This window comes from Lampetra fluviatilis, chromosome 8 (genome assembly GCF_964198595.1).
Source record: "Lampetra fluviatilis chromosome 8, kcLamFluv1.1, whole genome shotgun sequence".
Classification (NCBI taxonomy): Eukaryota; Metazoa; Chordata; class Hyperoartia; order Petromyzontiformes; family Petromyzontidae; genus Lampetra; species Lampetra fluviatilis.
Window position 1 is genome coordinate 3,147,590 of NC_136282.1, and position 27,605 is coordinate 3,175,194.

General features: G+C 43.7%; 1 protein-coding gene across 2 annotated transcripts in view; it reads left to right on the forward strand.

The window, feature by feature from the left end:
* AKT1S1 (AKT1 substrate 1) overlaps positions 1 to 27,605 on the forward strand; it is a 54,857-nt gene that overhangs the window by 15,740 nt on the left and 11,512 nt on the right. For both annotated transcript variants that reach the window (XM_078858882.1, XM_078858883.1), the window contains exons 3-5: positions 21,016 to 21,099; positions 25,829 to 26,061; positions 27,266 to 27,408. In XM_078858882.1, the coding sequence (XP_078715008.1) occupies positions 21,016 to 21,099; positions 25,829 to 26,061; positions 27,266 to 27,408 (460 nt within the window). The remainder of the gene's footprint in view (positions 1 to 21,015; positions 21,100 to 25,828; positions 26,062 to 27,265; positions 27,409 to 27,605) is intronic.

A 27,605-nucleotide genomic window follows, 5' to 3' on the forward strand; every position in this document is an offset into this window, starting at 1 on the left:
AAGCTTTTGTGACTGCTTGTGTTGCGATGAAAACGTTGTAGTTTTTGTTTTTTGTTATTGTCTTTGAACCTATCTACGTGACTTTACCAAAAGACCCAAAGAACATGTGGTAGCCTATTGAGACAACGTGTCTGGTTCTAGTTACACACATTGTTGTTGTAAGTACACCGTGTTGGGATGTTCGTGCTGTAATATGATGCAACCCTAGTTGGTGCAATTTCAATGACCCGCGTTGCCAGATCAGACTAAATAACTCCTAGCGCAGCCATCAAGAACCATTCAGGTGGCATTTTTGGGCGAATAGGAACTGGTTTGTGTGGTGCCTAACTGGTTTTCTTTGGTCAGGGATGGCACCGATCGGCTTTAAAACAAAGGCAACAAATATGTAACCTGGTCAGCTCATGACTCCACCATTATTGATGGCGCTGCAGAGAAAAAGGCCCTTGCCTGTGTTCAGCTCATCCATAGAGGTGCCCTTTGACCAAATAGTGTCCCGTTAATCATTATTTCTCCTTTTCCAGACAATCGGAGTAAGTGTGGGTTTTGTCGGGGATTCAAAGTAGGTACCGTGATTTTAATTTCTTGGATTTAATCACAGACACACGCGCAGTGGCCCACATTTGTCAATGATACTACAACGTATTGACACAATTTAAGCGCGTGTGTGTGTGTCGTTGTGCAGAATATAAGTAACAAAAATGAATATGCAGACAGATATATATTCATAATAACGATATTGTATACTGTTGACGATAATAACGTCTCTTTACATAAAAAACTAAAAGTATTGTTTCCACAACCCATCGGCACCCACGGCCTTTTGGGAGTGCATAATACAGGTAGTCCCCGACTTACGATGGAGATACGTTACGACGACCCCATCGTAAGTCGAAAATATCGTAAGTCGAAAATTGTCTAGCCTACCCAGGAGTCTTAAAGAATGTTGATAATTTAGTAAAACAGCAATTTACAGTACCGTACTGTATAAACTGTATACTGTATGTATTTATTAATTACAATACTGTATTGCACAGTAAAATTTTAAGAAAAAAACAAGGTAAATTCGTAGCCTACCTATATGAACTGCAATTTCATAGAGTTTTTTCAGGAAACAATCCTATCTGCTATAAAAACTTTTAACATACATTGAACACCGAGACAATTCCGTCGACCGCTGGTGAGAGTGAGGCATCACCACACAAGGCGGGAGATGCGTACATCGTCCCAACGTACAGGATCGTAGATTGTACACTGCTGCGTTTGCCTGCCGCGCGAAATGTAAAATATTTAATAATTTTGTCATATCGCCATTGTAAGATCGAAATATCGTAAGTCGGACCATCGTAAGTCGGGGACTACCTGTATCGGCAGCGTTAATGCATCCATCCCCTTGCCTACAGACATCTGGCGGTTCACTCGAATTGATGCAAGCAAGCCTGTGACTGCTGATGTGACTACAAACCGGCCCAGAGTTTGTCCTGAATCGGTGCTGCTGAAATATGTTTAGATTTGATGATCCTATATAGCCTTGATTGAAATTAATAATTACAGGCTAAAATTATTCACTCCCAGAATGCCGTGGAGCTGACGGGTTGTGTAAGAAATCTTTTTACATCTTATGTGGAGAGACCGATGTATGAAGGATACATTCTCTGCTTATCTATTTCACCACAGTGTTAAACGGAATTTCATAAACAGGAGACAGGCATTGTATCGTCGAGCTGTTGTTCCAAAATGATTGTATTCATCGCCTCTTACACTCTCAGCTCGCGTACAGTGCACCTGATTTGCATTTTACCAGTCTGTGGTAAAAATCAGTGGTGGGGCTGATGTTGAACTTGAGACAATGATTAACACGAGTGACACATCCTTGGTCCACCACTCTTTTACGGGTTCATCAGAATGTGTCAGACAGCCCAGCCGTGGCATCACATGAGCACACTGGTTTGGCCTCCGTGCCGTTTGGCACGGCAATTGTGCACACGTGACCCGCCCGACTGCATCCACCTGCACAAACACACGTCAGCAGCGCACGTGTGCTCGGACCACCCCTCGCGTCATTCAAAGCTTGTTGACCGGCCGTCACCGCATGCTTGCCTGCTTGCTGCACAAAGCACAGCCACTGATGTCCATGACAGTTGTTTACAGCCGTACCTGTAGAGAACAGCTTGATCCTCGAAGACCGGTACAGTTACAGTAATTGTTGAACCATCGTTCAGGTGAATTCAGGAGCTTAGCACGACTTGTTTACAGGAAACGTCTGCTTTGAACGCTTGCGGTGATTTTACGCTGCTTGCCTTGCCACATCAACAGAACCCGACGGCGTTCTCGAATAATCCCCCGCGTTTGTCTGAGGGCGAATGGCATGTGCCTATACCCCAGCCCTCAGCATGGGAGCTTGAACTCGAGACCCATGAGCTTGCAGGCAAGCCCTGTGTGTCCAGACAGCTAATTACGCTCGTGCGCAGCCTGATCCGTGAGGAATGTGGCGAATGCACAAATTCTGCAGTGTGGCATCGATGTGTTTTTTTGTCGGAATCGTTCAGACGTCGATCAGTGAAACTTGAGGCTCGTGCTCTGTTAAGGCACCATATTGATATTTCCTCTCTGAGCATATTCATCAAAATTACGTTAGAAAAATGTAGCGTATCTTTAAACGATTGCAAATCCACATTGCTTTTTATAATTACATTTGGGGAAACTGGTAGGGGGTACTTAATACAACACTGTTTGTAAAAGATTTGCTTGGAACACTGGGATACAAATGGCAATCAAATGCAGGGGGCTGCATGTTTTTCTATGGTATTGTAGAGTCGTCATTTTTACAACTGGAATAACATGGGTCAAGTTAGCTATCACATTGTACAGCAACATATGTTATATTGCTTTGCACCTTGGAAAAAATACTATCACACAGGTTGAAAGTCTCTAAATTACCTTACAGTGAATCAAAATAAGTAGGAGATGGGTTTGAGTCACAGAAAATATTATTATTTATATTGCGTTTTCTCAAAAAACGTTGCTAAAACAAAGCAATCTAGCCTGTTTTCGAGCTGTGACTAGTCGTCTGCGAAGAGGAGTAACTGATTTTATTTTTTCGTGGTCGATTACTTGGGTGTCCCTTTAAAAATGGTTTCCACACCCACATCCAGCCTCCTGAAGACAGGAAACCCCTACAATCCACTCCCAGCGTGACGTGGCTGTTTGATACCAATCTTGCCACCAAGCCCTGCCTATCACCTCCCGTCCAGCAGCACATGTCAGTTCCAGACTGTTTTTAAGTTACTTTCTCTGAGCAGGTTATGGCACTGTTGAACGAATCACAGTTGACACTCCTAGACGCTCAGGGCAAGGGCCATCCTCGAACAATAGGTGGGTCAAAAGTCAAACTAAACTAACAATCATCAGTGCAGTGGGCGGTGCTCTTTCCCACCTGTAGTCTTTAGCTAGTGGTGGAAAGTCTAGTCCTCTCCACTTGACGAACAACATAAGGCACCAAAAATAGTCGCAGCAGTTTATGGGGAATTCTGAAATAGGCAGTTGGTGGCAATGTGGCCGTATACGACAGAATGCCGGACTGGAGCTTTCGCACAACACTAACCATGTATTCAGGCCCCATTTCAGAACGTTTTAACACAAATCTACACTGGTGTCTTGAGGGGAGTGGGCGAAAGAGGTGTCATACCGGGGCTTCTAAATTTCCATTTCGACCACTGCAAATCGGTATGTTTCTACAAAATGTCACTCAACAATGTTAAAGAATAGTAAAACACTTGAAGCTATCTCATAACGGTCTCACATCGAATTTACTTGGTAGATGCGAGCAAATTAATTTGTGGTTTACGCCTGCGTAGGTCGCTATGGCGGTGCAAGTAACGGAAATTATCGCGTGGCTATGAGCAGCCAGTCATAACACTGGGCCCTCGCGCATGCGTGAAGCTCGTCAAACTTTCCCTTTTCTGCTTCCTTCAAAAAAATACAGTCCTCTTGCTGCGGGCACCGTGGATTGTTATGCTGCAGTGTGATGCACATGTGTGCTGCATTGGCATCGCACATTCTTGTGGCATCCCAAATTTCAATCCCTATGTTTCGAAACCGTATTTACCCAAAGCGTTGCGCTTGAAGCAACGCTTCTGGGCCAGGCTCTACCACTCTGTAATTATGCCTGAATCTCTAGGTGCTTCAGGAGGGGGAGGGGGTAGACTTTCAGTTGTCACAGTGATGAAATGTATGTCCTTGCAATATTCGTGGTGTCTCTCTCTGTTCACTCTTTATATATTTCCTTTCCCTTTACAGTACAAGACTAGAACTTTCATTGTGAATCTGTTGTACGTTTGTGTTTTCTATTTTGTACGTGTACTCTGTTCCATTGCAAAAGGTGCATGCTCACTTGTACACGAAAATGCCACCGTAATATTGTTTTTCTCTCTATACACGGGCATGAGTCAGTTTAATAGATTTTCTATTTTAATGCCTTGTTGTTGGTATGTATTGCACACTGGTTAGGGCTCTGGATGTTTACGATAACCTGCAGCCCTTACAGACACACAACTGCAGATATTATTCCAGATTACTTATTGACGTGAACTAAACAACTAAACGTCTTACCAATGGGGGGAAATTATTGTCATAAACATGATGAAACCACAATTAAATTTAAACAGTCACCCAGGAAATCCTCTGAGTATTGAGAGGGTTTTCTCAGGAGTCTTCTGCTTGGGATGTTAAGCCAATTTTTGTCACTGTATTTAGTAAAAAGGTAAAGGTGCAGCCCTGCACTGGCTTGCTCGTACCGTTGCTGGCAGAAGGGCCTCCGCTAGAGACAGCTCAAGAGAGCCCCCGTTGGAGGGTATTTGGTCTACTTGTCCACCCTTGAGGCTGATTTGCTTAATTTGGGTCTTTAAACAAAAACAATAACTATCCGCAAATGTATTGCAGATTAAGTTAGCCACTTGTCATGTGCTGCGCTTTTCCTGTAAGCCACACATTTGTCACTGCTTGACGGAGTCACGTAGCTAATTCCTCCTGTAATTCGTGGCACACCGCGCCGGTGCTCACATTTTTTTTTCCCCGGACTACGGAACTTACCTCTGCGGCGTGCTGCCGATTACAGAATCCACATTGTGGTCCCCCATATCTGTATGGATTATTAAAATTCTGCATCCTTGTTTTATTTGATGTTATGCCAATATGCAACTCTACACAGACAAAACACTTTTAATGTATTTATTATGACATTTGACTGTATTGGGACTTCAGTCTAAATATAGTGTCATTAATTTACTATGGCTTTGGTTATTTTCTAATTGCAGATTTTCCTTGCATCTTGTTGTAATCTAAACAAAAACATCCCAATAAAGTCTCATTATGTGTATTAATTGTGTAATTACTGATAACATTTAATGTCCAAAAATAGAATTATTGGACATTTAAAACATGAGCCCTGCACATAAACATGCCTTGACTATAACAGGAAGCATATAAAGAGAATACTTCACACATGAACGTGTGTTAAACCTACATATGTATATGTCATGTACATTTTTACGGCACTTTTTCTATAATATCCAAGCACTATGTATTGCTGGAGAAAGTGCATTTCTATTCATTCTCTGTAAAAACTAGTGTACAATTAAATATGGTTGTAATATGATGTGCATATTTGGGCTCATGCCTGTGGATTACAGGGCCAGGGCAATTAATCAAATCCGTAAATAACAATAAAACCCCATTACAGCAGAAAAAATGGCCATACATTCAGTGCTTTTGAGCTGTTGGTCTCGATAAGGCTGTTGTACACACTGCACATATTCGTGTGTTGTTAAATCTACTTGATTTTCCGTCTTCACTTTCTATTGTGATGGGTTTTCTCATGATTTACAGATTTGTGTTATTCTTGCCTTTAGCTACGTTAATGGGGTCCCCATAGTGTAAAGGTAAGTTCTCTCCATGTATGGGCCCGCCAGAATCATATGGCAGCAGTGAACATTGCAGTCTACTGGACTAATGAGTCCTACAGTTGTCTATGATTCACTGCTGCTACATTCTGAGTTGGCTGTCTACACAACAAAATGGCCACACATTGAGTTATTTTGAGCTGGTGGTCTATATAAGGCTGAGAGCTTTTGTACATGCAATGCACATCTTTGGGTTTTGTTGCATTTATAGGGCCACAACATTGTCAGCTCGTGAACTCTAATGTAAAACATTGGAAGATGTTGAAATGCGGCCATTGGCAACAATGCCAAAACAGATCACAAATGGTTGGTTATATTGCATATCTGAAGATGACACTAAATGTGGCGCAACACAGGCTTGTTGAAGGTCATTGTGGATGGCCCATGCCAGGCTGAAATTATGCTTTTTGTAGCTTTTTGCTTTGGCACAAATAGCACTATTGAGATGTACTGGACTGTTATTTGTGAAAGTCTGATGAGTTGGAAAATAAATCATACAAGTCCTAGACAAAAATATGGTGCCAATTATGTTTTAAATAGATTTCATAAACAGAAAGAGCAGCTGTTTTCTTGCTTTTATACGTCTCGAATGTCGCACACGTCTTTTTACACTGGTATCAGTCCGTGACTGAATCTTAAGTGTGAAATTAGCACATGTGTACACGAAGCAAGCTTGTCCAGTGAGTGTTGCACGACCTAACTTGTACACATTGAGAAACTTAACTCCCATGTTTGACGATGCGATCGTACACACCCAGGCTTTCGGCTTCATTGTGAACCCAGTGTTCAACACCGAGGCCCTGCAGACACAAGAGCTTTATGTTTTTAGTTTCCTTGGTATGATTTTCCATCTGCGCCAGTGCTGACGTCAGCTGTAAATGGATGCAAAATAAAGTTGTGAGTCTTGCGAGCTTGCATTGTGTGTACGTAACCTTACATATCTGCCGACTCTTGGCCCCGGCCTTGTGACTTGTTTGGTTAACCGGATACCGTGGTTGCAGATCATAGTGCGGTTTCTGTGCGATTGCCACAGGGTCACACCTCTTCCTACCGGTTAGAAAAGGAGGCTTTGGCACATAACGATTAACACACCCAGCGATTCTATTGTGTAGATTCAGTCACAGTTTGTTCAAATAGTTCATAATTTTAGTCTATTTTTTTCATGCCATTTGAATGTCTTGTTTATTTTGTGTACAGATTAATTTTGCTCCATGAGCTTAAATGTAATATAATAATTTTATTTGTATGAAATTGAAAATAACTCTTACCTGCTCGATTTTATGCATGTACCGTGAGCACACATCGATATTAGTTTGTGAACCGATGCATCATCACATGCCCTAGTAAGGAGGCTTTAGGCCTGGGTGCTGCTCAGCCGGGCACTCTGGTGGCTCTTGGGCCAGGTGTGTGGATTACCGAGACGTTTACACCTTCACAGGTGAGAGCGCGGAGCCTTTCGTAAACTACCGTTGAAGGAATTGGATATTTATTTTGCAATATGTCTTTAGAACCAGCGCGACACATTAGACTATGTTAACAAATAAAAAAAAACACTCGTCTGATTTGACACCTGTTAATGTGACGAATAACAGGTTACTCGCGTGTTTTGTGTGGTCTTATTGTGGTGGTTAATAATGTAGTACACTGCGGTACAATCTCATCAACGCGGGGTTCTGTTCATAACCGTGCATTACACCCGTGACAATTGGTATCAGACCCCTTGAATCAGGCACCTCTTATGCGACTCGGTCTAAAATTAGTACTGAGTGGATTTTTTGTTGGTCTGTGGTGGCTGAGCATGATGCTGGCCATTACACTCCCCCCCCCACTTTGTTATGATATGCTATCCTCTATTGTCGGACTTGCTAACGTTGATTTCCTGATGGAAAAATCGCGTTATAATAAATCATATAGGGTAAAGCACAGTCCGCGATAACACGTGAGATGCGTATGCAGGTTGAACAAAGACTGAGGTGCGTGGGTAGCATCTTGAAGTATCCAGCAGCATCCCGCATTGTGTGAAATTACTTCGAGGCAGCCGTACAACCACTTACTCCTACTCGCACGACGTAGTTCCATTCACTCAATTGCGTTCTATCTAATTCACATCCACATTATAAAAAATGTGTACCCTAATACATTCATCGCATTATATCCAATTCACGTTATGGAAACACGTGTTATAGGAGAACAGACTGTAGTATATTAAACACATTACTTGCATATACCTTGGTGAGCCTTTGGTTTCCAGATCCCAAAGTAACGCTGTGGGTTTTTATTTTTTTCCTCAGGACAAGGCACCGAAGGGTGCGTGCGTAAATGTGGCAACTTAAAACAGCTGTTGAAGTGCAGCACATGGCACTTGAGTAGCTGCAAACTCAATGGGTTGTTCCCAGTGTGCCTTAGCTCACCTAGAGTTGAGTCTGCACCAATTTCAGAATGTGTGTGGGGGAATACAGCAACGTCGGTGGTTCTAAAAGAAAGGTGCTGGGTAAAAGGCAGCACCGTGTAAACATTTGTCACCTGAGATTCCATTTCCGTCAAGATGAACTTGTTCCAATGCACAGTCCTTAAAGCTTTTCACAATCAATGACAAAACTTACTTTTCTGTGTAATAGTTTTGCTGCTATGACTAACTATAGACTAAATGTATAGTTCATTTAAAGTTTGGCCCAATGGCATATAGCTTGAAAGCGTTTGGTAGTTACAAAACCCACCTCTGTGTTTTCTCCAGCTTGCATCCTGACTGCACTCCAGATCTTGAACTGCTCTGATTTACGATGCCTGGATGGAGACCAGACCACAGAGTGAGTGAACGTGTTTTGACGTTCGCTGGGGTATATGCGTTTTCTTACGTTTAAGTAGGAGAGGCGCTGTGGACACGCACCATTGTATGAGCGGACAGACGCACACATGTACTCGAACTCATGGATGTCCAGGCATGTTTGGCAGTTGGTTTACATATTCCTTGTAGGAGTACACCAAAAGCCCTTTTTGTAAGAAGTATTCATAGTTGAGCGGACTTGTTTGCGTTGTGAATGTGCACAATGCTACCATGGAATCCCAGGCTCACAGTGGGCCACAATGATGGAATGTGGCTTCTAGGAACTCTGGAACATCATCCAGACATAGCACCTGGTGCAGATTGCAGGCGTCGTTTCAACCCCTGAAGAAGAATTCACAGAAACATCGAAGTGGTTGGGTTTTTGAGTCAAAAGAATGAGGGTTGATGACTGCCATCGAGAACGAAAAGGACTCGATCCATACCGTGATAGCCTCACAGAACTGTACGTTTGGAGTGCATTGCATGTAGAATTAAGATGCCACAATATTGGCATTCGAGGAGGAAAGACATGTTTGTTGAGATTACATTTTCATAAAATAGTATTGCCTTGCAATGCTATGCTGTAGAAAGTGAAAATAAAAGTAACGTGTACTGGATCCAGTGATATTTGCTGTTGAATTGAAGAGGATTTAAAATTGCTATTCTGAGCGGACTTCATAGTGCTGCAACAATGTTGGTTTCATATATTTTATTAACTTAGATTTTATTGTAATATATTGGACAGTAGGTTGGAAGTGGATTCATAGCTGCACCAAAACATATCCAGGCACGGCTTCAACATAATTTAATTTATAGTTTTAATCAAAAATTTACTTGCTTTAGAGGTCATTGGAAAGTGAAATACAAAACGCAATAACCACACAAATAAAACGTCCTGTAGAACAGGTGGTGGCTATTACAGGAATGTGGCACAAGCAATTCGTAGTGTTTATAGTTCAATGTATCGCACATGAAGAAGGAAATTGACACCCACATAATTTCAGGTTTGGTATGAATCCCATGATTGTGCATACCAATCGTGGAACGGGTGTGGCGAGTAGCTATTGTCACATTTTAAAACAATTGAGTACCCACTGGATATCTCTTAATACGGCACAATGTTTAAACATCCTATGACAGAATTTATTTTTTATCGTCTATCGCACAATTCTAGTAATAAACAAGAAAATATATTACATCAATGTAAAACATTCCACCAATTTCATTATCAAATGTGGCACTCACGATCCATGTGCGTTATGCAGCCATATCAGATGTAAGCTCTGTTCATTGTCGTTGATTAAAATATCAATAGAGTATAGTATTCCTTCATATTTCAAACGTTGAGCTGGTTGTTATACTACGCACACGTCTCACGTGTCCGTGTAATCAAATTTACTCCCGTCATTGAAATTTCTCATTTACCAGTCTGGCTGTCAGCATTGAAAATGGGGGAAAAATACGCAAGTCCTCCCGATTTTCGCACTGCTTTATTAAACTTTATAAAAAAACACACACACCCTGGTTTCGCCGTCATCTGTGCCAGATTTATCCGTCAGAGTGAGGAATCCGCCTAATATTTTGTCCAGCCACCATGGCAGCTAATTGACGGAGCCATATGCCACTGCTTCAAGACATTCTTCAGAACAAACAAGCCCTCTTTTTTTTTAACAAAAACAAGCACCCCCCCTTCTCTTGCACTCTCCCTCCGAACAGGGGGTGTGTGGCAGTGGATCAATGCGATTGGTTGCCTCTGCGTAGCGGCTTCCTTGGATGGGGGCTGGCTGCCCCACCCCCACTTGCTGAGCATGTTGCAGCTCAGCAAGCCGAGTCAATATGTAACCTGTTGCTCAACTCTGCTGGCTCCTCCGAGGACTCCCCAAGCCGCTTGCCTGCGTGGATGACTCGTGATGACATTGTAACCACAGACCTCTGTTATTGCCAAACGACAGAGCACCACTTCCCACAGCCGCGCCGCAGTTTTGAATGCGAGCGGCACTGCGAACTTGTGTACGCTGCAAAGTCGTTTACTGTATGGTTATGCGGTTGAGAAGCCTCGTGTTTGGTGCATTGGCCACTGGAGCCGGTTTGTAAAGAGCCATGAATTTGTTTGTCGTCGTGTTGGAGTGTTTTTAAGAAGAACACAAATGTAATTTTTCCAGGAAAGAAAGTGTTTTCGTTGTAAAGTGCAGAGCAGGTGAACTATTTTAACACCATTCTCAAGAGGAAGCCAGTGTGAGGCAATTGATAGCCCAAATCACAAAATGTGAACATTGTTCCAATGTAGATATGAGTAATTATTGTAGCAATGCAGTTCCCTACCGTGATAATTTTATCGTGTGTGCCACTGAGCCCTCAAGTCGACACAGGATGTTAGGTCTAAGCGCGCACACTCATACCTGATTCACTGTGGTGAAGCTGAACACAATCTATATGTTAATAATAATGTGTTTTTATATATATATCTTCATTAACGCAACTGCATCACAACGCGGTGCAATTAACGAGTGTTCATACGTGTGGGGAGAAAAACAGAGAACCCACGCATGCCAAGTTTGGGGAACACGCAGATGGGACGAATGGACATTTTGTACGCACTTGCTGCACTGCCTTCTGCTGGCGAGCCAGGGTTACGGCACCCGGATGTCCACGGGCGTTTGTGTAGCGGTCCACCAACCCTCGCTGCTGCCACCACAGTGCTGGATGATAATTATAGGCGAGGGGTATAGCCACCGCTGCCCAGAGCGGTGTTGTGTTGACGCTCGTGATATCCCAACTACATGGCAAACGAGGGGACATGGATAAGTTATCGTTTTGACTTTGTGGAAAAAAAACTATTTGATTTATCCTTTCCTGCCATGGTCATGCTGAATTGCAACAACTGGCTTTAGACCTTCAGTGGGAAGTAAATATTGTAACGTTAGTTTGTGTGCATAGTGACACTGGTTTGTTTTGACATGTTGCTAACGTAAGACATTTTCAATCGATGCTATTTATGCACAATGCTGTTTATGGGTACGGCATAGGGTAGACCTTTCAGTGTGCATCTTATGTCACTTCAGAAATAATATAGTATGGATTGAATTACTTAGAAGATTTTGGGTTTATGTGGGGAGGAATGGTTAGCAACAGAGCCATCGGGCTGACCTGTGTTGGTAAGCCATTTGGGTGCCATAAACACATGGCGTGTTGATTTTCACATTTGTCTTTTTTTCACATTACTGGTACCACCACATCCTGACCATTCTCAGTTTTTGACAGATGGCAAGGAAGCAATGGGTGTGCCTTCTAAACACCGAGGGCTTTCACATGAGCATTTTGTTAAGACTGGAGGAGAGCTGTCATCGACGCTGCTTTTGTCGATTGCAAAGCCATGTGAAAGTTATAAATCAAGCTAACCGGTCGACTGTTTCCCTTTGAGGGTTTAAAAACATACTTTTTTTTTAACACCGCCTGCTAGGTTCATGTAAACATCGTGCGGAAAGGTTGCACTGACTTGGGCGGTTATACAGTAAGAAGTACTGTGGTCTGCATTCGCTTATCGATGCACACGTTGTTTTCTGGTGGAAGCAGATCCACAGTTTTTTCTCCGTCTTCAGGCTCCATGTGCATGGCAGATACGAAGGTCGATAGCACAAACGCCTCACCATGACTACAGTGGAGTTCCCACACTGTGCTGTGGAGCCACCGTGCTTCCTGTTTTGATGGACGCCAAGTGTTTCACACCATGAAGCATCTGATGCAATATTGGGCTAATCTCAAATTAAAAAAACACCAGGCACTTGATGTTCATTGACCCTATCTTAACATTGTAGATGTTGTGGCTTAGTACAGTCTGTTTTCCTATAACATGGTAGTTAAGTTCCAGAAGAACACCACGTTATGGGTAAAGTAGTGTTATAATAAATAAGATGGGTTAAAGCACAGTCTTAGATCACATGAGTGATGCGTGTGCAGGCTGAACAAATAGTGAGGCGCGTGGGTAGCATCTAGAAGCATCCAGCAGTATCCCACCTCGTGTGATGCTATGCCGAGGCAGCCGCACAACCACTTCTTTCTACTCGCGCGACGTAGTTCTTTTCACACAGTCGTATTATATTCAATTTGCATCCGCGTTAGTAAAAATGTGTTCCCTAATACATTCATCGTGTTATATCCATTTCGCATGATGAAAACAACACGCGGCGTTATAGCAGAACTGACTACTACGGACTCGGTAAAGGCAGTGATATTGTAGATTGGAGTACTGTACTCTTGTTTCAAACACAGCAGTAATCCAATATACTCATGATCTTAAAATCTGCGAATTGGATGTCATTATTTTTGGTTGTGAATCGGCACAGCTTGCCTGTGCTGACATTTGTGCAGTAGAAACGAATTTGACATTTTTATTTTTTTGACTTGGAAACTAAATCTAACATTTTAAAGAAAAATCCTGTAATAAATGTATCGTATATTACGTCACGTGCCGTACTTCTCCTGCAATCCACGATATTTCCACAAATTAATGGGAGTTGTGCGGTTAATTCCTTCCGTAATGTGTTCAACACCTCGTCGGTACGATTTCTTTTCTGAAGATTTTAAGTCTTAACTTCTGCGGCGCGCCACGGATTAGGATTTGTCTTGATATGGGACCCCTCCCCTCGCCATCAACGCATATTATTCTGTTTTTGCTGTAATTGCACATTCAGGATGTTTGTAATAAGGCGTCGAAACAGGTTGTCAAAATAATTCCCAGCTATTGTTATCAAAAGACTAAATGAAATGTTGATTGCATGGCTCAGGTCGTGCATTCTAACTGGCTGCAGTGCTCATTTGAAGCCAGACTCGTCATCGCAAGGCGGTGAATCATCATAATCGTAAGGCGATGATGAGTCGCGATGCCTTTATAGAGTGGGAGAAATATGAAATGGACTATGAGGAAGAATTAGGTCTGAGCACATGGTACAGAATATGAACTGTGTGTACTTTACTCAGTTATGCCAATAGCATCGCATAACGTCAGACATTGATCCCCATGAAAGAAAGTCTCAAATACAGATACAGTTTTTATGATAAACACTGGTATTAATGTGTATACGGGGTGAGAGCAACAAGGATGCAAAAATGGCACATTCTTGTTCAGAAGCAATGCAACATAAATAAATTGTTCTTTTTTCCAAATAAGGCTCACATTCATGTATTATATGTCGGCTTGGCTGAATCAATGGAATGAGAGTAATGGGGACATTCAAAAGAATGTTCTAATGAAGATATAATTGCTTTACATATCGGCTTTATTATATAAATACTGGATGCTCATGTACTTAAGCTTATAGAATCATCTGTGGGTTTGACGAAAGAAATCTAACTTGCCTTGATCCACCTATGTGGCCTGAAGGTTGCTCTTCTAGAACTGATTTATAGGTAACTGATGCTGATGATGCGGCTTCCTGTCCTCACAGTTTAACCTTCTAAACTGCATCCTCATGTAAAGCCCTCTGTCCACACTGACCAGTCTATTGGATTCCCCCTCCCCACCTTGGGTCATGTCCCTTTGGATGGATATCGAGGCTCTGGGGAGGGGGGCATTGAAAGGGGTTAAGTCAGAGCATGGACCTTAATAGCCCGAGCAGCTGTCAAGAGCCCACAGCGTAATTTCTCCACCGCCAGCGGGCAACGACAGCCAGGCCTACGTGCGCATATATATCAGGGTGACCTTGCCGTGCTCTCCACACGCACCCCCGCGAACCCGTCGAATGAGCAATCCACTCAACCCCGGGTTGTTTACAGGATCTGCCCTAAACTAATCGGCAGCCAGATAACTTGACACCTATCAGCCAATCCTCATGGGCTGAAATAGAGCCTGGGCGGTGATGAATTGTGTCACGCCACCAGTGCATTGTGCACTGTGGTTAGATGTATGGTGCATTGTAGTTGGATGACTCTCTTTACATTCCGCAGTTGGCGAGGCGAAGAAGTTCAGTAACAGAAAATTGGCACAGCAGTGGAACACGCATTTGTATATTTATTGATTACTTTATAAGTTTATGAAGAGCATTTCTGTGATGAACCTAGAGTCTAGACTGAATCAGGGCCACAGGTTACCAGCTGACAGGGGTCACAATGGTAGACCAGGCCTTTCGACAAGGAATGAGCCATTCCCTGTGAGTGACATAAACATTTATGATGTGGTAATCGAGCCAATGTTCCTGCTAGCTTGAATGTGTTTTTATCTTGAACACACAAAATCTCACCTTGCAAAATTCAGTTTGCTCAGCAGATTAGTGACAGGAGAATAACTGCAATTTAGATTTGTAAAACACAGGCATTATCTTCAACTGTGTATCTTCTTTCTGCATTCTGGTTAAACGTAACTTTGATGTAACCTATGACGTGTGAATAATCTATGGTAGGACTTATTAGATGCCTGGTCATGCAACTGAGTGTGTCGTCAAAAGTGTCTGTTTTGTCAAAGATAGGGCAGCGCCCATTTTCACTTGTTCATTTTGAGCCCGTGGTGGAAATTCCAGATTTATACGGCAGGGCCAATTCCCCAAACAGAATGACAGCTATATTCGTCGTCAGAATTTTTGCTTTGTTTTATTTTATTATTATTTTATTATATCCCTTCTACGTGACTTTACCGAAAGAACCAAGAATATGAATCCCTGCAGTCATGAAAGCTTTAAATCAGAATGACAGCTGTTGACTTTTCATCAAGAGCTACTCGTGTCATTGACGGGCAGCAGTGTTTTCACGGTGACACAGATGCTCTGCCGAGGTTGCACCGGGGCTGCTCTGCACTGTTTAGGCAAGAGGAGGCCTTGTTAACAGTTCTGTCTTGTAACCTGCCGTGCCAACTCCAGCAAAGGAGAAAATGCTAATTGAGAAATGCATTGATTACCGGCAGCAGCACCTGGTGTTGTGGTGACTTGTGTGCAGGTGTGACGCCTTATCCCCCCTGCCCTTGTAAAAAAAAACAAGTGTGGCAATGATAGTCGGCTTCACGGTGCACACCTGTTGCATAATAAACATCTGGGTCATGGTATGAAACGAAGCAGAGATGTCGCTGTCGGGAAAACTGATCACAAAACTGATGTACAGTACCTTTTGAGGTGCTGGCTTGTTGCCTGCATCTCAAAAGGTACACGACGTCAATGTTGATCTTTGGATTTGAGTCAATTTTTCTTGTTTTTCGAGAGCACGGTTTGGTCTGCAGGGGCTCGATTAGAGGAGAGCAGAGGTCGCAACCGGGTACCCGATACCTGTACCCTACCCGATACCTGGCTACCCGTACCCAGCCAGGTACGGGTACCCGTTTGCGACCCTGGTGCGGCCGGGTACGGGTAAGCCGTGAGTCACTGGTGAGTAACCATTTGTCACTCATTTCCCAACATCTTGTCTCTTCTCACAATTCAAGTTCCTAGAATCAACCCACCCGCACCTGCAACATGGCTTCATCCCAGAGGTCGCAATCGGGTACCCCTACCCGTTACCCGGCCGGGTACGGGTAGCCGGGTATCGGGTAGGGTACGGGTATCGGGTACCCGTTTGCGACCCTGGTGCGGCCGGGTACGGGTAAGGAATCAAAACCCGTTTGCGACCTCTGGAGGAGAGTGACCTGCTTGGAGGATGCACATGCTTTAGTGACAGTGCCAGTAGCCTGCAGTCTATAGCAAAAGCCCCATTTTGCCACACTATAGTATTCACACTAGCGGCTTTTATGCAACACATTAGTTTCCCATTTGTGGCAATTCAAATGCTGCTCGTATATAAACCTGCGGAAGTAATAAGAAAATGACAATGATGTAAAAAACATTAAACTATTTTTTATTTGACCAGGTAAGGCCCACAAGCTAAATATCTTTATTTCAGAAGCGACCTGGCCACAAATGATGGCAAAACGAAGTGGCTTATGTGGAAATTGATAGCAGCCAAATACTCGAAATGCATTTTTCTAAATGTGGAGGGAAAAAACGGAGGACCTGGAGAAAATTTCACGCGACCACGGGGAGAACATGCAAACTCCAGGTATACAACGGTTGGGGTTGGGATCGAACACACGACCTCTATACCAGGCGAGGGAGTTAAAATCTCGCAATTCCAGCTTTCAACAGGAGCGTCATCATCATAACTCAAAACCGTGACATTCTTAGCGCTCTGTCGTCATGACATGGAGAAGTATCGCTATTTTCTCCTTGCTAGGTGATGGGTATATGGGGTCGATACATTATTGGAAACTACACCCCCTGCCGGTTATGAAAGAGGCAACCGCCAGGGTGAAGGAAAGCTTAACAAACAATCAAATGCAACTAAGCTCACTCTGTTGGTGTTTAATTTAGATTCGAACAGATGTCTGTCGAGAGACTATATTTGCACGTGCCGCGGTACATGCTATAGAACATTAATTTTAAAGAGGTTATTTTGTGTGCTGTGCTCAGTGGCTTCTCTTGGGAAAACTTTCTGACTTGTAATATAAACACCAGGAGGCAGTTATAGATTTGTGAACAAAGTGACTTCAGAAGGTGGTCACCCATAAAAACAGATCTACGATGCCTACATTGTCACATCTGTTTGCTTGAACGTTCATTGAGCTTAAATAATGTTTAACTACATATGCTGCTTTAAGGCACGTAACATCAGTACTAATGCAATTTCCGTTTTCAGGAAAGCCTTAGAGGCACACAACTCTTGTCCCGGAGGGTTCTGGTTTGGGATGTTTGACCAATTGTTTTGTAAGGAATATGTTGATTGTAGACAGAAGCTGAAGCACCTGGAGAAAACGCATTAATGCAGGGGGGGGGGGTTAATACTCAAAGTTCCACACAAACAGATTGACAAGCCTACTTGCTGTGCATCCATCTTCTAGCCATCTTGCATCCCAGGGGGTTTGTGAGTTTCACGTACCTCCCTGTTCCAACAACCCTTGCTGCTACAACGCTCACTTGGGGGTATGCGTCACCTCGTTTCACCGTGCGTCACCTGTCCCATGGATATGCCAATTATGCTTTTAATACGTGTTTACAGTTTTTAAATATACAATGAATCCGCGTGATATTTGCAGAGGCCTTTTTAACATAAAAATTCTAATTATATTCCGGTGACTAACACTACCGTAGCAATACTGAGTGGCAGTGCTCACATGCTAGATATAAAAGAGTTTGCTCTATCTTTACAAGTGCTACGTTCATATTTTATGTTTTACATGTATTTTATTGCTGGCTGATCATGGGTTTGCTGGTGTGTGCGATATTCAGCGGACTTGCTATTGTAACAGTAATAGTCGTAAAATTTGATGTACATTGATGAGTAAAAAGTCCGGGGTTACAGAAACATAAAGCCAGCCTTTGTTAAAATCGTCGAGTAATATTTGCATTGGGTACTTTTAAATAAGATTTACAAGTGGTTGACACTTTATACAGGGCAATGAAATATTGCCCGGAGCACGTTTACAAAAGTTCAGGGCAGGACAGTGTGTGTTGGGAGGATGTCCGGGAGTGCTCCAGCTTTATGTGGCAGACGTTTAAATCACAGGAGATTGCTCGTCCAATCGTTGGCAATAACCAGTGGCACTCGCAGCATTCACGTTTGTTAATTTTGGATTGCTGCCATAGCGCTCGTTCCCACACAATCCATGTGGCTCGGGAAAACCGTGCACGCATGTGATATTGACTGGGTGTGGTGGTCGGGGCATACTTCAATCCCATGACTTGGAGTGCTTGGAGAATCTTTAATTGCCGTCACTGGTAAAATCCACGATGTGTCAGTTTGTCGGGTGAGACCCATTGAGTTGGTGGGCTCTTTTTCAATTGTGACCCAGCCAAAATGCAAAAATGCACAGCTCTGGAACTGCTCGCTCATGCCACTGCTGGCGGAAGGGCCTCCGCCTAGAGGCAGTTATAGAGAGCAACTACAGAGGGTATTTTTGGCCTACTCTTCCACGGTGGCCAAACGTCTTGGACTGTGTGGGAGAATCCACTCTTTACCCCCACCACACGTGACCTACAGATTCATTGACTGTGGTGTAGCCATTTACACAGCTGGATAGATCGAGGCGGAGGGAGGATTCAGAAAGTTGCGCAATTGCCAGGAGATAAGTTCAGTGTGCAAAACCATTACACCATGGCACAATGAAGGGGTCAGTCTGCCTTATTAGGTTGTTTGTTTTATCTATATATAAGGGAAATTTGTGAATGTGTGTCTGTAGCATACTTCCCGACATGCAACAAACTTGAAATTTGGCATGTGGGTAGTTTCCAGACTGTACACAATGCAAAAAGTATAACAATAGACTTGTATTTTGGGGGGGGGCGCAATAATGGATATATTTTGCATGCCAAGTGAGTGGCGACGTCAGATCTGTGATGTCACCCGCATGCGGAAGCGTCACGCAGTGTGCCTGCTGACGTCACACATCCCCTCCATAACCCTCCACGTAGGCCGTGTATTAATCCAAGACAAGAATCCAAGTCTCGGGCGAAGTCGGGTAGTAAAGCTAGTGTATGAATAATTGGCAAGCAAGAGAAGGAAAAAAATTATCTTACAAAAATAAAATGACTTTCAAGTATACCAACCAGAGGGCATTTTGGACCGGTGTTATCCAGCAATGCACACTGCACCAATTTCACATCTTCTGAGTCTCACCAACAGGCTTTGGCATGTTCAATGTACTGCGAAGTTGGGCGGTTCAAATACAATACAACAACGTGGCTCTATATAGCATCCAAAATGTAATCACATCTCAAGACGCTGTACAGAACATTTGGCATATTTATCACGTGGACAGAGAGGCAGTCGTTCATTGTCAGAGGGGAAAAAAGAAAGGTCTTTAGTCTACGCTTGAGCGGGGCCAACGCGTGACAGCATGGGGATGCTGGGGGAAGTAAAGCGTGTTCCTGACTATAAAACCCATCCATAACGCTCTGAAGCCCTTTCAGCACAGTGCAGATAAAGGATTTTGTGTAATACGGTTGATGCCATTCCTGTGTCCTATACCATATCTGTGTGGAGTTTTGCCAATCAATGTGCATGTAGGCTTTTTCTGTGCACTTGTCTTTTTTTTTCTTACATCAGGAAATGCCAACAAGGGGTAATTGTTTGTCTTTTTAACACGTAGGCTTTCGCGACCAATATCCTCCATAATAGAGGTTTTTGGGTTAGATCGCGTAAATATATAAATGTGTCGTTAAAACCCGCCACCACCCGACACAGCCAACTAGTAAGGGTTGTCATGTAAACAGAACATGCCAATTCGTCACTGTCGAATTGGCATGTTCTGTTTACTAGTACTGTGACAGTACTAGTGACGAATGGCATGTTTTGTTTACATGACAACCCTTACTAGTTGGCTGTGTCGGGTGGTGGCGGGTTTTAACGACACATTTATATATTTACGCGATCTAACCCAAAAACATCTTATGGTCGTTTGTCTTTGTTCAGATCCTTTCAGGTATCTTTCCAGAAGAAACGCACTTTGAATCTGTATGTGAATGAGTGGTTCTGTCTTTTCATCTCTGCCAATGTTATGCTTTTTGTGCGATCCTAAATAACAAGGCTGATGATTCCAGCATTTTTTAAACTAGTTTCTGAGCACAGGCCCAAAGGCCCAAAACATCAAGCGGCTTGTAACAAAAATCACAGTTTTAATCGATAATAAAATCAGAACCTGTCATAAATTTTGTGGACTTGGTATTCGAACTTAAGAAGTATAGTTCTAATCTTGATGAATGATTTAACAATTGCCGAGATGAGAAGGATACCCGCGACTTCGGGGCTCCGTGTTGTGTCCTGATGAGGCTCCACTGCTCTGTCTTGGCCTCATTTTTTATCTGCTCCACCTCAAGCTTCCCCCACTTTAAAAGACCTTGACTGCAGCATGACTCTATTAAGTTGGGTGGTTTGTATGTGCATGTGTTGAACTTCTTTCGTATGTTGATACATCCACGAGCAAGTCCAAACGTACACACGTCCAATTGTTCATATATCGGATAATCAAACGTGTGGAGCATTGCTGATGACAAAAGTTAGCACATGCATGGGGAAATTTAATCTGGCATGGGGGCCGATGCTTTTCTTATTCGCCCTTCATGGGAGGAAGCCCACTCTCGTTTTATTTTTTGCCAGGCTCTAAAGCTAGCCATAATTTCAGATGATGAATGTTTGTCTGCGCTCATTCGATCATAGCCCGTGCATGCATGCTCGTGCGTTTCCGTTAGTCAGCGGTTTAACAGTGGTTTCTGTGTGTGTGTACAGGTCTGTTTGTCATGGATGAAGACTCGCCGATCAATGACTGCGAACCGTTCTTTGAGTCGGATGGAGAGGAGGAGAGTACGGATGGTAAGCATCTCGTCAGTGAATACGTTTGATTTGCATGAAGAATGGCGGTGAATGGTTATAAAGGTAAACATGTGGTCACTACTTGTGAATTTGGAAGTAGAGTCCCCATTTGTCCACACTGCTTGGAAAAGTACAGCAAAATTAATTGTTGTCCTATACTTCTATGCTCACGCGTCTATTCTCTCCGCCTTCACCAAACCGCACTGGCACAGCGTGGTGAAGTAGGTGAAATAACCCCCACGACCCGCGCCGCATGGGGGGAGGCACTCATCCAGCGGTGGACTGACACAAGTAGTTACATGTGCTTGGGGAGTGTACTATCATCAACATCCACAATGCCAAGATTTTCCTGTGAGGCCAGAGCAACACTTGGCCAGCCATTGTCTTCCGAGAGGCAAGGTTGACACACTGTGGTGGATACTGTTGTAGACTGAGTTGACCTAGGAGGGGCCCAGCCCTGTTTTGGAAACCGATTGCCACTTGTTATTTTTTCTTCTTCCCCACAGCCCAGAAACAAAAAAGTCTGCTTACCTAACCTATAATTCAGTATGCGAACGTTTCTATAAAACAAAATTCTACCAGCCGTACAAGTCCCACGCATGCGCACATGTAGATACAAACACTGTGGAGCCCTGCTGTTCGACCAAGAGAGATAATTTCCACATTATCTGCACCACCACCGTCCCGCTAACAACCTATGACTTAAGTTCATACCTGTATCAGGGATTCACCGCTTCATTTGCATTGTACTTCTGCACAATGTCACTTTTAGCAGAGACAACACTATAAAGTGTTTTTCAGTGCTTTAGGGAGATATTCTTTGATTTGTTTTCGAAATGTTCTGCTTGTTTTTAATTCGAACCAGCCTTTGGCTATATCGTATATTAACTCAGTAACACACATTCCCAGATGTATCAACACTTTGATGCTCCATTTCGGAGCTAATCAGTGATACCCATGGCCACTTGTGCGATCCGTTTGCTCACTTGCACTTCGACATCTTCTAGACTCCCTTCCCACCATCCTCACTTCATCATCTCACTTTTCTCATCTCTGTAATCAACATTAATCTACCCCCCCCCTTCTTCCCTTACCACCCCTTCCCTCCCCCCCCAGATAAAAGCACATTGGCTCCGCGACGTGATACCTTTGTGTGAAAGAGGCGATAGATGTGTACCCCCCACCCCTACACCCGCGGTTCATTTCCCCTGTCTTATATAGACCGATCATGTCGGGTCTGAGGGCCTCGAGTTTGTCCCCGACCGGTTTTTCTGTCACCTAAAGCATTGTTATGGGGCCTATGTTGTTGCTTCATAAAATCCTAATAAAATAACACATTAATCTTCTGTCACCACTTAAATTCTTGCTCTTACGAAGCACTCTTGACTTCATTACCGGTCGCCGCAATCCCTACAGCGAGTGTAGGCCTCGCCACACCTTCAACCGTCAATCTTATTTACACAAAGAGTTATGCTTCAAGCGGTAAACTTCAGATGAGACCGCTTTACACTTATCTTTGTTCCCTTCATGTTGCCCTCAATTTATAATTGTGCTTTTAAATAATTGTAGATCATATATTGGTGTTTATGAGCTCATATACCCAAACTCGTCGACTATTAAAACAAAAATCAACACATTCATCAATAACACTGTGCCCTTAAAAGGAAATATATAGGATAGGTGATGTTTCCAGCAAATTCCCTTCTTCATCGCACATAAATGGTCTATGATCAAGAGACGTTGCCTGAAACGTCGCCTATTACGTTTTATTTTAAGGCCACAAAATTATTGTCGAACGTGTTTACTGTTTTTGTTAACTCTGCTTGCACAACGATGCCAACGCAGCAGCAGCGTCATCTTTCCGATTACCCCGCATCCTTCTATAGCACGGTTGGCTACGCACGATGCAAAAGACATTCAACATAAACATACCTTTCAACCCATACGGTTTACCTCTATTCTTGTACAGGGAAGTTGAGTAAAACGTTTTTTTTTGCTATTTGTTTGTGTTTCTCCCTTGTGATGAGACTTTGTCGGATGAACGTTGAGATTTATTGGGCACGGGGTGACCAATAAAGTCTGAATTGGTCTGCAGTAAGGTAGGCACTGATAAGGGGTTGACAGATTCTTACATACTTCTCATCTGCTGCTCCCCAACGTTTGGAGGTGATGGGCCTCAGTAAAATAAAAGTTCTAACAAAAATAGAAACAACCATATTCTTCCCATCGTAAGATGCTCCAGAAAATAATACGTACCCCACGCTTTAGGGTAATTTTGAGTTTTTTTTCATCATCACGAGAGCGTACGGGTTCTATGGAGAGCCGACATCCGGAATGTGGTTGTGAATGTTCTGCTTTGCAATAGGGAGGTGATTGATGTCTTCTGGAAGATTATTCTGAACAACTGATGGTATCCCCTCTCTTCTAGGTGGTCATGTATTGCTTTGGAGAACCATCTTTGGAAAGATGATTCTGAACAAATAGATTGAAACACATTTTCCGGAGGACAAAATATTCTCCGCAGTATAAGACACGCCCCCAACTGTTGTTTATAATACAGGGAACAATAGTTTGTCTTATTATTCAGAGAATACGGTACTAAAACAACAAGGTCATCATCACTTGCATGGCCCGTCATAAAAGTTTGACTGCATTGAAATGCAAAGTGGAAATTTTGTGAATCGCTATTTTGACTTCAACCGATCAGTGTCATCGTTGATGGTACCCTTTAATATTCCATTCATTCAGGGGGCTGCGTCCCGCATCTTGTCAACAGGGCTTACAGTTGCTTTTCTCTAGTTTTGAGCTCTCATAAGAAAGACAATTACCGTGACCCCGTGAATGTAAGTCTTCACTACGTCTGCAGTGCCCCCTATTGGAAAGGGTTGAATGTGTATAACCATCTGCTGCCTCAGGAGTAGAGGTGGAATTATTAATTTTCGCAGCCTGACGGTTTCATGAAATGTTGCAATTCAGAGTCACAATTCGATTTAAGATTTTTTTTTTACATTTCTAGTGGCTGTGAAACCATGCAGTACGACATATGCACGAATAGAAAAAGCCTGACTGCAGGAGATGCCTATTTTGACCACATGGACTCAACACAATTTGGGAAATGAACGGCAGTGAGCACAAAGGGGCACTGCAAATGCAAACGAGACAATCCCCATTGGCAGGATTTTCAGTCACAAATCCACGCCTGCCCACTTGAGGGTGATAGGACAACTACTCCATCCAATCTTCATTTGAAGCTTTCGTGACTGCAGGAATCCATACGCTTTGGTTCTTTCGGTAAAATCGCGTAGGTAGAAATAAAATCAAACAAATCACGACGTTTCGATCGCAACACAAGCAATCTTCATCAGGTGGAACAACCACAGCAATAAAATGCTGAAGTAGGCGAGAGAGCTGCCATGGCAAGAGATTATATAGGTAAGAAAGGGGGGAGGTAAGGGGGGAGAGAGAGAGGGGGGGGGGGGTAGGGGAAGGGGGGGCTGCGTGAGCGATAGGGGAAGATTGACGTGAGGCTGGGGGGGGAAGTGGGCAGAGCTAGAAGTGGGAAGCTGAGTGTGGGACACGGGGGGGGGGGGGGAACATCTACTAGTAAACGGCAGGTAGGATGGAAACAACCACCACCAGTTAAGGCATTACTTGGTTAATAACATCCTTCCAATGATTGTTCAATTTGTATCCATCTTCTCGGTTGAAGTTTTGTCTATGTTAATATATCTGGATGGCTTCATGAACAAACCTTTGATAGTTGCCCGAAGGTTTGCAAAGTACCTTGCTCTCAGAAAAAACAATATCATGCGAGCCCACAGCGTTATAACAATTGTCAGCTACGGCAGAGGTATTGGTTCTGCCGTGTTTCAGATCTGCCTTGTGTTCGCGAACACGGTCCAAGACATTCGTTTCCCCAATGTAACTGCTACCGCAGGTACAACTTAGTTTGTAGACTCCAGGGTATTTCATGTCAGGAATGACCTTCACAGATGGGATTAGATCACGGATTTTGTGTACTCCGTCCAGTTATAAACCAAAAAAAAGTTTTTTCTTACCAAGTAAGGCCCACTGAACTGTACAGCTCGTTTTCAGAAGCGATCTGGCCACAAATGATAGCTCAATGGAGTGGCTTATCACGTCAATATTTATATCAGCCCAAACTCTAAACGCACGTTTCTAAATGTGGTGGGAAAAACCTGAGCACCTGGAAAAAATTCACATGACGACAGGGAGAACATGCAAACTCCAAATATACAGGCGTCAGGGTTGGGTTCGAACCCACGACCTCCTGTATACCAGGCGAGGTAGTTTACATCTCACCACCGTGGTGCCCCCATTTACTGTGCCCCCCAACCTTTCTGGACTGAAGGACCACTGGCAATCGTAAAAAAAAAAGTTTGTGGACAAACGTGAAATAAAATGTACGTTTTATGAAAAATTATAAATCTGCAATAATTTACACTGACCACTTGGTGTGGCCTTGCCGACCACCAGTGGTGTGCCATAGTTAATAGCACGGTTAACTATATAATTGTGCCAAAGAGAACCGGTCCTAAGCCTCTCCTAGGTCAACTCGGCCTTCAATGAGTACCTAGTATCATGTGGAAACAACAGTACTGGGTAGGCAAAAGCGGTCCCAGCCTGGAGCTGGAATCGCCTTCATAGTCTGGTGAGGCTATAAGGGGAATACTTTGTTTTTAACACCAACCTTTCTGTGTGTGCACAGACGGCAGCTTGAGTGAGGACACTAACTCCAGGGCCGGCTGCCACCAGTACGCAAAGTCACTGCCCGTTCGAGTGCCAGTCTGGGGCTTTAAGGAGCAAATCGAGCATCAGCAGCACGTCCAGCAGCAGCAGCAGCATCAGCAGCAGCATCATCAGCAGCATCATCAGCAGCATCATCAGCAGCATCATCAGCAGAAGGGCAAACATCAGGACGACCCAGAAAAAGAGGCCAGGGTGAGAACATCGCACTCGAGTACGTTTCTCGATGACCAATACATGCTTTCAGCGCCATGTGACACACATGACTTGAGAGAGCAAATAAGGTGTGTGTCCGTTTGTGTTAACGCATTCGCTGTGGAGAAGTGGCTGTGATTGAGCTCCATGACTGTCATGCCTGGGGCTAATCGGCGTGCATGTGCCCTCATGCCCCCTCCAGAAGGGACACTGGGACAAGGGACCAGCATTTAAATAAAGTTAATCTCTTCCTTGTGTATATTTCATGCACTATTGCATTGCATAATAAGTAACTTGGCTTGATTTGATACCATATTCTAGATTTAAAGCTTTCGTGACGGCAAGGATTCATACTCTTTGGTTTTTTCGGTAAAGTCACGTAGGTTAAAAGAAAACAAATCAATTAAATCACGACGTTTCGGAGGCAACACAAGCGTCCGTCTTCAGGTGAATCCGTCACAGCAAAATTACTGTATCAAGTAAGTTACTTGATACAGCAATTTTTTTTTCTTTTAACTGACGTGAATTTGATACCATATGTTAGTTCAATGGACACGTCTATGGAGACAGTGGTGTAAACACGGACTGAGATTACAAGATAGGAAAGAAAAATAAATTCCGTCAGGTCTGTTAGCTTGTTATGTATTTTTATTTAGCCACAAGGTGGCAGTATTATTATCAAAGTTGGTAGAATATTCCTTAATATCAGCTAAATTAGCTGAGGTCTAGCTGTTCCCTCAACTTGTGCTGAATCTACAAAATCACACAGAGGATTTAAGCCACCAGAGGAAAAACAGAGTGCCTGTGCTGGCAGTCATAGTATCAGCCCCGAAGCTCACATTCAATGAGTGCTCTGCCCGTAGACAGATCCGCGTTATAATTCTATCCATCACGTTCCGTTGTTTTCTTCTGCCCTCTTCATCTGTCCAAACATCCTTTTTGAGTTGCCTAGCATTGTCGTTCTTATCTTTCCTCTTGGTATTCTCCAAAATAATCTTCCCTCGATCACCTTCAGCTCATTGCCTGTCACCACCACCTGCCCAGTCACCTCCTTCAGCTCATTCCATGCCTAATTCAGATTTTCTTCTCCCACTTGGTGCGGGACCTCTCTCTCTCCGTTTGGTTTTCTTTCCACGCAGCAGCAGCTTATATTTCACAACTCTCCACCAAATCCAAAGCTTAACCCCACTGCGAACCCGCACAGATGAACGCGCCGGACCTGGATCAGATCGGAGCCAGCATGAAGGCCCTGGCCATGAGCGTGACGGACGGCACGGAGATGTTCGGCGACCTACCGCGGCCACGTCTCAACACGGGCGAATTCCAAAAGCTCTACCGAAAGAAAAAGTGAGCTCCTCTTTGCGAGTGCCACGCGCACCACCGCCCGGCGCGGTGATGCGGAGAGGTGATGCGGCGAGGGGGGACGCTTGGCGGCGGGTGCCGTGGGGCTGTGTTTTGTTGTTGTTGTTCGTATGTATGTGTGTTGAACCTGGCACAAGCGTCGTGGTGATGTCACCGCCACTTAGTGGCGAATGGCGGTTGTT